The following is a 12540-nucleotide window of genomic DNA, read 5'->3' on the forward strand; positions in this document are numbered from 1 at the left end:
TGTATTTCCTGCCATTAAAATGTGACTTCAGTTTTTAGTTGATTGTCTTGTTCCTTGTACCCCTCAGCTTTTAAACAATCAGAAAGAAATATGAATTAGCCATTTCAATTCTGTCATAGCAAGTAGAACAAGCAAAACAAAGAACATGTTCTTCCTTTTTTCCATTTTCCGCTGTGTTATGGGAAGATTGTTGGATTAGAAAAAAAAAAAAGGGACTAAGTTGGGGTTTTCCCACTGTGTAATTAGGGGGTGTAACTTGATGCTAATCATCTCAGTGGGGCTCTTCTTGTTTTGTTTGAAAAGGGAGGAGATTGAAATTTTGACCAGTTGAATTCTTGTGGGTTTTTTTTTCTGTACTAAAAGACTCTGTGATAATGGACCTGTGAATCTGTTCTTTGCCCTTTCAATTCTTCTCTTTCTTTTCTTCCTTTTCATTGCTATACCCTCTTATCCTTTCTTGTTTCAAATTCTCTAATAGCCCTCTGTTTTCCTTCCTTGTCTCATTTTTTTTTTAGCTCTTCCTGCAATCCAGTCTATGTTTGCCTATTTTATTTCATCTGTCGCTTTTCTGTTTCCGAAGTAATCAAAACCGCTCTTAGAGTGTCATGTTAAGCCATCTATTTGAAAAATGGGAGACACTATTTTAGTTAAAATGGTTCCCTTTCCTAAAGGGAAGTGTTACTACCACAGAACATGAGCATCTACAGTCAAGAGCTCATGCCTGACAGAAAATGTTTTGATATCTTTTATCTTTGGCTTTCTGAATGATTTTTTATTTTGCTTTCTTATTTATTTTATCTAAACAGAGAACGGACATTCTTTGAAGTTAATCATGATCACTGCAGATGAACCCATTGTACCAACTTCTCAACAGTCTGTAGAGTATTAGAAGATTTTTACATTATGAAGAAGGGGAACAAATCTAAAACAATTTCGATTGAACTGTTGAGAACTAACATATGGTGGATAATGTTGATTTAGAACTTAAAATAGATGTGTAAGTTTTGGGTCAAGAAACAGGTTTAAGTCCAATTAATTTTGGGTGTATGATTACCTTTTAGGTCATATGAAGTTTGAAAGTAATATACATGATATTTGGTGTTTGCTTTATAATTTTTCTAGTCATAAAGAACTTAAAAAAGTTATACCTGTTGTTGTCACTATGTACTTGTTTGATACCATCAAATCTGTGGTAGTCAGTAATGTGACTAGGTAAACTTTAAACTTCCAATTTCTTTCACAGAAGTTTGCAAATGCAATCATTCTAAGTACAGAATGCAGTAGAAATGCTTAGTTTTTATTTTTAATGTCCAATTTTTAAATCTTTGCTTCTTTTGTAGAAGCTTTGGTGTGTGAATTGACTCACTCAATGTTCTTTTGAATGTCTAAAAACTTTTATGTCTAATTTTGGCCAACCTGAGAATTTTAGCTTTCAATAACCTTGAAATGTCTTGTCCTCAACTTCTATTTTAGCTCAAAGAAAGCCAGAAGTTGTGGTCTGTGCTTGTCACAGGACAGTTAAAGTTATAGTTCCTATTAGTTTGACCCAACATATTCAGGTCAGATTGCCCTGTTCTGAAAAGAACATTAGGTCTGGTCCAGCCTCTTGTGAAGTTCTTACCTGAATTTAATTTATTTTTATTGAACTACCTAAGACTTCTGGCAGGCAGGGAAGTAGGCAGGGATACAAGAAAAAGAAGACCCTTTGGCACTTTTATAAAGAGTTCATAGTAAGAACAGGACTTTTTCTACTGAAAAAGGAGCACCTGCTAGTACAGTATATTTAGGATACTAAGGATGGTGTTCTGCTCACATTCAGACTAAATCAAAGCTTCTATCTGATGAACCTATCACACTTAAATTTTAAAATATATGTGTAAATCATTATATTTAAATGTTATTCAAAGTTTTATTTGAATATCAAAAAAACTAGAAAATGGGAAGAATGTGTCTTTTTCCCTTCACTGATTATTAACAAATATTACTGGAAAATATAAGTGTGGAATTGTGAAAAGAAGTCAGAGAAATCCTAACAGATGAATACTTTTATATGTGCCCAGATTTTTGTAAAATCTCCAAAAAAATAGATGCATAGAGTGAAATATGAAAATAGATATAGGAAGTTTTGCTCTCCATATTCTATTCTCATAGAAAAAGAGAAACATTTGTGGTAACACAGTATTTGTTATTACATGGTATTTCAATATCTACATAAGTGCATTCTATGGTTCAGTGTTTGATGTATTGATTCTTTTATAGGGTAGTCACTAATACACTTCACTTAAAAGTTTAAATGTATGCTAAAGAAATTGTAGCTTTATATGGAACATACATGCTTTATCAAAACAGTTGAATATTCTATTATTTCAGGCAATATACCTGAATTTATTCTATTAGTTTAAAATTATTGAATTCAAAAGTTGAATTATATACATGACATGTAGGCTGAAAAAACTTTCTGTATCACTTAACTTAGCTCTGTTAATTTTCCAGTATGATGTATTTACACAATTTTTATTTTGCATTTATTTTTTTCAGTGTGTTTACATTGTATGAATTGAGCTTTTGCACACAGACTCTTGATTTGTAGATGCCTCACAGGACTTTTGTTGTGATGTAACCATTATTTCTATAAAAGCATGATGTGCATTTGTCTTGTGTATTTGTCTTCATTTCACATGTCCTGCAGTATATACTATTACATGAAGTTATTCGTAAAGACAGTCTATGATCATCTCTTTCAGCACCATTGTTTCTAATGGAAGGTATTATTCTTTGTCTCAAGAATAACATTAGGTTTATGTTCTTAGTACTGGCTTTTTTTTTAACCATCACACTATATTTTATAACATAAGAAAGTATTATAACCATCTTTGAAACCGTTGCTTTGCTTTTCTCTTTTTGGTTTGATGTAATTTTTTTTTCTACTTAGGGGCTTACGTTTTTACTTTGTGGAAATGTAATTTGTTACAAAATATTATAAATTCTTCACAGGGCAATATTTTCCAATATTATAGTAGCTAATCTTTATTGAGAACTTAGTATTCACAGCCACTACTTCATTTATTTCTAGCCACAACACCATGAAGGAAGTGCTTAAAATATTTTAAAAGATGAATAAACTGAGACAGGTTTATGTACTTATTCACAGTCATAGAATTAGAGCTCAAGCCTAAGTCTTTCTTATCCCTTTTTAAAATGTTTTGATTACCTTTTCCCTGTAATTTTTTGTAATAATCCGTGTGTAGTGCGCAATGAGTAACCAGTGGTTGACTTTGGTTCTTTAGTATTAACCTTACACACTTCCATTTTTCAGGCATGACACATTTGAACATGATTGAGCTTTAAAATGTGTCTTTTCTTTTAGCCAGAAACGTTTGAGCATCTTTTTACCAAGCATACAGAATCAGTGACATTTGGCCCTCTCCTTTTGGAGCCTGAAACCATTTCAGAAGACATCAGTGTTGATACATCATGGAAAGATAAAGAGGAAATGGTACCAACAACTATGGTCCCACTGCATTTGACATCTCTGGAGTTTGAACAGGATTCTGTCTGCATTAGTGACGCAGTCAACAGCGCTGACTTCTCAGAGGCCGAGAGCACCGAGGTTGTCGGTGAGGATGAAAGTCAAAGACAACCCTCTGTGAAATATGCCACACTGATCAGCACCTCAAAGTCCAGTGAAAGCAGCCAAGAGCAAGGGCTTCTCAGCAGTTCGACAAGCAAGTGCTTCTCTAATGAAACATCTCTGCTGAAAGATTCTCTCTGCAACAACTCATGGGAGATCGAGTCCCAAGCATCTTGTTTATTATCAGATCAACAACCCAGCATGATTTCACCACATCTTATGTTCTCAGAAGGATTGGACAAACTTTTGAAACTGGAGGGAGATTTCCCTGAAGAAAATGATTGTGAGAAGTCTGTCTATTATTTGGGTGTGACTTCGATCAAAAAGAAAAAGAGCGATGTGTTTTTGACTGAAGAATCAGGAGTGCTGTGTCCATTTCCAGCTCACTGTGTGTTCACTGACATCAGAATCCTACAGGACAGTTGCTCGCAATTCACAGAAAGTAATTTTGACCTAGGAACTTCTGGTAAGAAGACTTTTCTGTCTTACATGCCTCAGTTTCAAACTTGTTCCACTCAAACTCAGAAGATAGTGGAAAGCAAGATGTGTGACTTAACTGTGTAATTCCTCGAAAGACCTTGTGATATTAGATGAAATATAATAGATACCTTTAGAGTTTGAATGAGGGTGAACAAACAAAAATGTAAAAGCTACATTTGAAAATGATTTTTTTCCATCATTAATGTTGTTTGTCCTCCCTTGGAAATATAGAGAGAAATGTGAGGAAAATTTCAGGTACCTGCCGATGTACATATGCTCTTCTCAGTATTCTATTCACAAGATCTCTTGCTTCTAGCTATAAATCAGCCCAAGAAACATTGCCTATAGTTAATATATTTATGTACAAACAGCTAATCTTCTAGATTACACCAACACCCGAAAGAAGGCTTCTAACTGACATTTGTGAAATGTAGTTGTTTCAGGGGTTTTGGTTAGCCATGAGTTGCCTTTGTTTTGTGCATGCATATACATACATACACACAAGTGAGTTTATGCCTAAAAAGTGTCCGTGTACATTTTGAAAGTATGTGAAGTGTTGTATTTTGTGCTACCAAGACTGTGATTTGAAGTATGTACTTCACTAAATGTTGAAGATAAATAAGGAACTCTTGTCTAATGAGTTCTACTTGTGAAGGCTGTCTAGTAAAGCAATCATTATGTGTTAATCTAGGATGTAAGCTGTAGGATGACATCACCTACTACAATGGTAATATCTGCAACCAGTATCTTAATGACAACTGAAATGAAGCACTTTTCAAAACAATGTGAATTTTAACTGCTTCCTAAAAGTTTCTGAAATTATCACTTTCCAATATAGTTAGAAAATATCACTCTGGAATCATTGTCTTTACCCATGATCAATTGCATATATACTTTTTCTCCCCCTCATGTACTGAGTATTCTTTACATAAACTACCAACTGTGTTAATACTGTACCTCAGTTAATTAGTGCAATAATTGTACGAGACATGAAATTATTATTAAATCCCTTGTAATGACAAGGAGATCGACTAATTTACCCAAGATCACAGGGTTTTTGGGTGATTGAACTAGAATTAACATTTAATTATATGTTTTCATAGTAATAATCATGTTTTAAATCTCTAACATATTAAATTACAAATCCATCAAATACATTGACTTGTAATAAAATGAAGTTTCTTAAGTAGAAATATAATCTTGGATGGAAATAAGTGAGAATTAGATCTCATTCATGCTTTTGAGGATTTAAAAAGAATCCAAAAGAGTATTACTTATTTCAACTTTTATCATTAGGAACCACAAAGATTACACATTGGGTAACAAAAAAGCACATGAATGTCCAGTGACAAGAGGAAAAAAAATTGAAAATCATTAGTATTCCAATGTAAGTACTTTTGTGCTTAAAAAAAAGTGCCTATGGGTTTCTAAACAGCATTAGAAATTCATTCTTAGACAGAATTGTATTGATTTCAGTTTTACCCTAAACAAATCGCTACATCCCATCTGTCTTCTAGTTGTGCCATATGACCTGAGCAGTTCTAAGCAACAATGGTGGTCCCAGACCCCAACTGATTTTTTTTTCATATTTTATGGTCATTATTACTCAACTGATTAGAATTGTTTCAAAAGTATGATAATACTTCAAGAAGTTCATGGAAAAAATGGAAGTAAGAGATGTTTCTTTTGATGAAAAAGTTTTGAAATCTGCGTAGTTTCTCAAACTCTGCTCTTTGTGCTTTTTGAAGCCTCTCTGTTTTCATCTCAGGATTTCACACACTCAGCTTATGGCTTCCTTAAAAGAAAAAGGTAGAGTGTACATACCAGTATGTGTATGTGGTGTGAAAATGTTCATTCCACACAAATACAAATGGAGACTTTTTTCATTGATTTTTTTTGTATCTTTAGAGACTTAAAAACAGGCAGAATACTGTGAAAATTTTGTGTGGAAATTTTGGTAATAGTGTTTTGCGCTTATGCTTAGTAGGTATTTAGTTCAAGATACAGTAGAGAAGAGATAAAATGTTAAATTTTGCCCCATTCCTCATTGCAATTGGAGATTAATGACAAAGTGTGACCATTGAGGCACAGCATTCTGTAATCTGTGACCCAGGACAACAGGAAGAAAAGCTCCATGTTATTTGTATGCTAGAGTAAACTCAAGAGTTCCAGAATCACTGTAGTGGTGCAATTCTGTGTTAAAACGTTAGTGAGAACATTAGCTTGAGATTATTATCATCCTGGCAGCTTCAAGCAATCCAACAGTAAAAGCACGTCAGAAATACTGGAATTCCATGGCACTGGCTTCATCGTGAGGGTGAATTAGTGCCGGTAGCTTGAGCTGCTGGTGAATGGATTTACATTGTATTTACCATTAGTATCCTTGCTTCCCAGTTTCTACTTTGAAAGATTCTTTCATGACACATATTCCCCTGTGAGGGTTAACTGACACTAAATAGCGTTTTTTAATATAAAATATGGAGACAATTTGGAATGTTTTATAATTTAGAAAGCCAGACATTCTACAGCTTTTCCAAGGGTTTGCTTAAAAAAAAAAGTTGAAGAAGCAATGATCCGAAATAGGGAATCAGGATTTGAAAATCTTGGAAATTTTGAACTTCAAAATGTGAGACTTTTCACTGTTTGAAGAGCTTAATTTGCAAAAATAAAGCATTAAGCAGTCTCTATAAACCTGAAATTCACAAAAAGAAACTAAGAACTTAACAATTGGAGCAATGGCTTCCAATTTAAATAAGTTGAAGAGAAATCATTTGTGAGGATTCACAATCTTACAGATTTCCTAGCTAGAAATCTCCTAAACCAAGGATATAGAGAGTGGAGGCACCAATCACCCAGACTTAGGTTTACCTGTTGGACTCCTTTATCATTTATGGAGATGAGCTATATGTTGACAAAAGGCATAAGACCAGACATGGATTTCTTTTTAAATCTAGTGTGCAAGTGCTATAGCGACATAGATGGCTTCAAACTAGCTGGAGACTCTAGGTTGAGACTAAGCGTTTTTAACACTAAGCCTGACACTTATACTTGCTTCAATTTTTCCCCATAAAACTAAATCCCTCTTTCCAAATTTCAAACACATGTTCACATTCCTTCAGAAATATTGATACTAACTAATCAAAAGCTAAAGATTGACCAACTTTAGGCTTTAGATGTTGTTGAGGGTTATGTATACAGGACTAATACACAGAGTTGGGTAACATGCTAATGAATGAACATACATGGAACCAGAAAGTTCTATGTCACTTAGATATGGATGAAAAATATCTCTTCTTAAATTATTTTCTTTGATAATTAAGATTTGTATACTTTTATTTTTTAAAAGATCACCTTAGTTTAACTCGTCTAAAGCATTCATTACTAAGAAATGCGTTCCCAGTTTAAAAATAGTAAATGAACCCTATACATCTTACTATAGTTAAAACAATTGTATTTGAGGAAACGTTTAAGCATACTTACCAAAAATTAGTGATGAATAATATAAAAAACGAGGCTAACTATCTCAGTAATTTTAGTCTTTCTTTAATAACTAGTTTAAAACAGTAAAACACTGCTGTACCTAGTCACAATGTTCGGGGAGTAACTTAAGACACAAAAGCCCATTAGAACTGAAATGCTATTTTCATGCATGTATATGAGCTTCAAGAAATGGTTTCCATAGGGGTTTTCTATTGAATGACTTATTTTTATACAAAGTTTATTAATATTTATTTTAGAAAGCTGCTGAAAATGTCTATTTTTCAAAATTAATTATGTTTAATACATATGGCACTTAGTTCAATTTTGTGAGGATTTTGGCAGGATATTTTTCATAATGTTTATTAGAAAAAAACTGGAACTAAGTGAATTTGGATGATATTTAATTTTATAGTGATACTTATATTGTAGATGCTACACTTTGAAAATATGTTGTTAAGTGTTTGATATGCAGTTAACATTTTCTCTTTAGTCTCAGTTGGTATCTTAACAAATATAAATATAAGCACCAATGTATGTATCTCTAATTGTTCTACAAAATTTAATTATTCTAATTACCTAAATTTTCTAAAGTTACAGAAAAGGCAGTCTGAATTGTGATCTTATGTTTTCATCTTTTTATCGTTATGCATCATGAGCAATGTTACTGTTTTGAGAACTAAAAATCCAAATAGAATTACTATGAATTGATTTTAGATTCATTTTATTCATTTGCAAACTGAGTAAATTTTTGAAAATATGAGGAAGTGATTCTTATAGTTTATATAACTTTTCATTGATTATTAACCTTTAGTTGTATCTTCTTGATTCCTTAAATATCTATTTTTGCATTTGAAGGGGTCTGAAAGCATTTCAGAGCCAAATACTTTCATTTATTGTACCTACTCCAAAGATCTTCCCGCCTCAAAATCTTCCTGACATCACAGTTGCTCACAGTGAAAGATTACACACGCCAATCTTGAAGAGTTCTTTTATTTTGCTTCCTCAGTTCTTTAAGTAACCTTGATTTAGAGTGATTTATGACATGTATTTTGTCATTTAGGTTTCTAACAATGTGAGTTTTTGCCGCTATGTGAGGTGTTCAGATCTATTGTCTCACATTGCAGGATTAAAATGTAACTAAAATACACACAGCAAAAAATATCTCTAATAGTACTGGGGAATATAAATAAATAAGATGTGATACTCTCTCTTTGTGCATCATTCTATTTCTGCTCTCTACAACAACTTTCATTGTTGTTATTCCATGAATCCTTTCAGAAATCTGTATACTTGGGATAATATTCTGCTCGCTGTTAGGCACCCTTTCCCTGCATCAGGAGAATCATGGTGATGTTTTTATCTGCTAAAAACTACCTGTGTCATTATTTTCAATGGTTGCATAATATTTCCTTGTACAAAGATTTCACTGTAAATGATTGATTTAAGTGTTCACAAATGGTTAGTATTTTTAAATGTATTATTATGAGCAGTATAAGAAGTGAGCATTCTCATATATAATTATGCCCTGTCATATGTTCACAAAACTACTTGATAGGACTAATGGGTGCAAAGGTGAAAACACATTAGTGGATCTTTTTTTGATACTTTAGTATGGTAAATGTAGTTGAATATTAAGTTTATTAATTAAGTTTATTAATATTAAATGTAGTTGAATATTAAGTTTCTTCAGTTAAAACCATTGGGGTTTTTTTCCTACTTTTGTATTCCTTGCTTAATTTTCTAACTGGCTATTAGAATTCTATTCCTTTACAAGAATTTTTTTTTTTTTTTACAATTGTGATCTGAGTCTTTGAGATATGTACATGTAGTATAAGGTACAAACCTTCAGTATAAAGCTTAAGGAAGTTTTACACATTTCCTTCTCGATAAATACCAAGTAGTAAAATTGCTGCCTCATAAAATAGGCTCTTTTACTCTCTTTTGTTCCAATGTCTAATTCTGATAATTTTAAAAAATCTGTATTTGATATTACTGGTTATGTCTGTGGCATATGTTGCTAAATGTAGTAAAAACCATTCATTGAGTCCTGTCCTTATAATAATTTTAATGGATTTTAACTGTGTGTTCAGATGTTATGTTTTCTTGTACTTCATCCATGTTTTCCTTTAGTTTCAAGCTTATTATAGTCATTTCCAACAGCTTTGCATTTATACTTCAACATGTAAACAATTTCTGATTCTATTCACTGTTTTAGCTCTATTTCCTGATCACATATATGGAATATTTTTTGTTTGATTACTATAGATAATATGTTGTAAAGACTCTGGACTTGTGATCTTCTTTTAAAGAATATTAGTTTTGTTTTTTTACGGAGTTAAACTATTGACTAATCACTTTGATCCTACTAGATTTTTTAGACTGTTTCAGGGAGGTTCTATTTCAGTCTTATGTATTCTAAGGCATAGACAGTCTTTATTATCACCCCTTGGCATTCCCTTTTTGGGGTGGTAGCTAAATTTTCCTGATATTCTCAAATATTTTCCATTCTGGCTGAAGTGAAACTGTAAAACTTTCCTAACATTATGCTCTTATCAATAATCTGCTTTTAATTCACAAGTAGCTCATTTCTAAAAAGAGATGCTGGACTTTTACTGAAAGTTTAGGATTTGGCTCATAGCCCAGGGAACTCTTACATGGATTCTTGCAGTTTCTTGTTTCTCATCACTCATTTAGAGAATGTTGCCCACAAATCGAAATCTCTGCCAATTAAAGCTTCCAATGAGACTGCTTCTGCTCCCTTCGGCCCTGGTTTCCTGCATTTAAAGAATAATTTTAGGGAGAATGCCATGGTAAATTTGGGATTATTTTTTGTCGTTTCTTCACTCATCTTTCTGGACTATCTTTTGTCTAATGCCAGAAAGAAACTGCATTCTATACTCTTTCAGTAGTTGTTTTTGGAAAATAAAACCTACACAATTACTCTGCCATGGGTACTAATGGGAGTGTTCAAGAATCCTTTTTTTTAAATCAGAATCTATTCATTTTCTGTCATATATTTAAATCTTTTAGTTTTTCAGTTATATTTTGACTTTGTAGTATTATTGCTTTTATATATTCTATCTTCTTACATTGTTACATTTTCTACCTTTTTAAGTTTTGCATTCTATTTAGAAGAGTATTATAAAATCATAAAAATTAATAATGGATTTTTCTGGTGTTTTATGCTATGATCTTGGGGTTTCTAATTTTGATTTGTATGGAATATATGGAATAAGGTTCCAGCTTTAATTTTTTTCAAGTGGCTAGTTAGTTTTCCCATCATATCTGCTTATGGGAAAATAATAAGTGATCAAGTTCTTATTACACTCAGTTAAAATATCACAATTTACTATTTAGCTCTTTCTAATTGTTCTCTTTCACTGATTGTTCAATCTATTTTTCTCCACTACTTAGTATGCCAAGCACTACGTCTGCTCAATAAATTTTATTATCTGAGGACTAGACTCTTTGCTCACTATACCTAATTTATATTCTTACCAGAGTAATTTTGGATTAATTAAATTTATGAAAAAATTATGTTGATATTTTAATTGCAGTTAAAAATGTTGAAAATGTTGAAATGTTGAAAAATGTTGAAAAAGTCATGATTGCAATATTCTATAAGGTTATATGTTGATAAAAACAATTTTGGGTGAAGTTATTACTTGTATCTAGATAATGATGGAGACAAAGAAATTATATAATGTATGTAATATTAAATCCCTCCCAGAACCCACCTTTGATATTACAGAATAGGAATTTTGGCATCTGCTTGTCTTAATACAGGCCACTATGACAAAGTTCCACAGACAAATACTTATTTGTCATAGATCTGGTAGCTGGAAACTCAAGAACGGGGTGCCAGCATGTTGGCATCTTGTGAAAACCAAAAATGCTAGAGTAAAATTTTGGGATTGGTATAATCTCAAATTCTTCAACTCTTAGATGTGCCCCCATTTAGACAGCTAAATACTCGATTATGGTAATCCTAACTATAAAGAACTAGTCCTGGTGATATTGTCACTGTTGCTTCCATCACTTAAATTCCAGATATAGAACACTTGGAAATCATAGTGTGCTTTATGGGACAGCAAGATACGATACACTTCTGTCTTACCACATCAGGATAACTGCATGGTAGCAAATGGCTGTTGTTGTGGACATGCATCTGCTTCTTAAAAATCAGATAGAAGTCGTCTTTATCCAGCAATGTAGAAATCTCTCCCTAAATGGCATAACAATGTTAAATTTAAAATAATTATTTTAATGTACGGCTGCTTGAGCAGAAATTAAGGGGAATCCAGAGCAGAATGCAACATTGGAGTCAGCTACCCTCTATGACATGTAGTCTAGCTGTGAGTGGAAGTGGAATAGATGATGAATCAGTGACCTCAGAAGTAAATGGGGTAAAACTGTGCCCAGTAGGGGAAGGCAGTAAGGCACATGTACCTGCTGTACTCATTGCTCTGGGTTGAGCTGAAAAAGTAAAAGTGCTAATAGGAATATGTATTGATTTTATTTCAAGTTTTGTCCCTACAGAGGTAAGAATTTGAGGCAGAGGCATGAGTACAGGTGTACAGGTGAGAGCTGGACAGCTTCAAAAGTCAGAGAGGGAATGTATGTTCATATGTGAGTATGAACAACTCCAAATGGAGAAATACCTGCTGTGAGTGGACTGGAGTTTCCTACAAGGAGAAAGTGTGGGAGGAGGCCAGAGAAAGGGCCAGGGATTAAGAAGCAAAAAAGAACACTTTCAAGGATAACAACCCCCTTTGTGTGCCTGGGAGTGGGATTTCAATAGAATATACAAGTAGGGTAGAGTTTGGGTTTAGCGTTCATGAGGCTCTCTGGGCATTTCATGGCTCTAGCACGTGGAATTCAAATTTCTACATGGCTTTAATAGTAACTTCTCATTCCTGGTCTTGGATGAGGCACCACTTCATTATGGG

At 33.1% G+C, this 12540-nt stretch overlaps 1 protein-coding gene across 3 annotated transcripts in view; it reads left to right on the forward strand.

The window, feature by feature from the left end:
* Positions 1-4213, forward strand: part of LEPR (leptin receptor) — a 59545-nt gene extending 55332 nt beyond the window's left edge. For 2 of the 3 annotated variants that reach the window (XM_058657602.1, XM_004588738.3), the window contains one exon: positions 807-3009. In XM_058657602.1, coding sequence (XP_058513585.1) covers positions 807-824 — 18 coding nt within the window. In that variant the 3' untranslated portion in view covers positions 825-3009. Of the gene's footprint in view, positions 1-806; positions 3010-3367 lie in introns of those variants that run through there. The other variant, XM_004588737.4, reaches the window with a different exon arrangement.
* Positions 4214-12540: the final 8327 nt, after the last annotated feature.

The sequence above is a fragment of the Ochotona princeps genome, chromosome 2 (assembly GCF_030435755.1).
Source record: "Ochotona princeps isolate mOchPri1 chromosome 2, mOchPri1.hap1, whole genome shotgun sequence".
In the NCBI taxonomy this organism is placed as follows: domain Eukaryota; kingdom Metazoa; phylum Chordata; class Mammalia; order Lagomorpha; family Ochotonidae; genus Ochotona; species Ochotona princeps.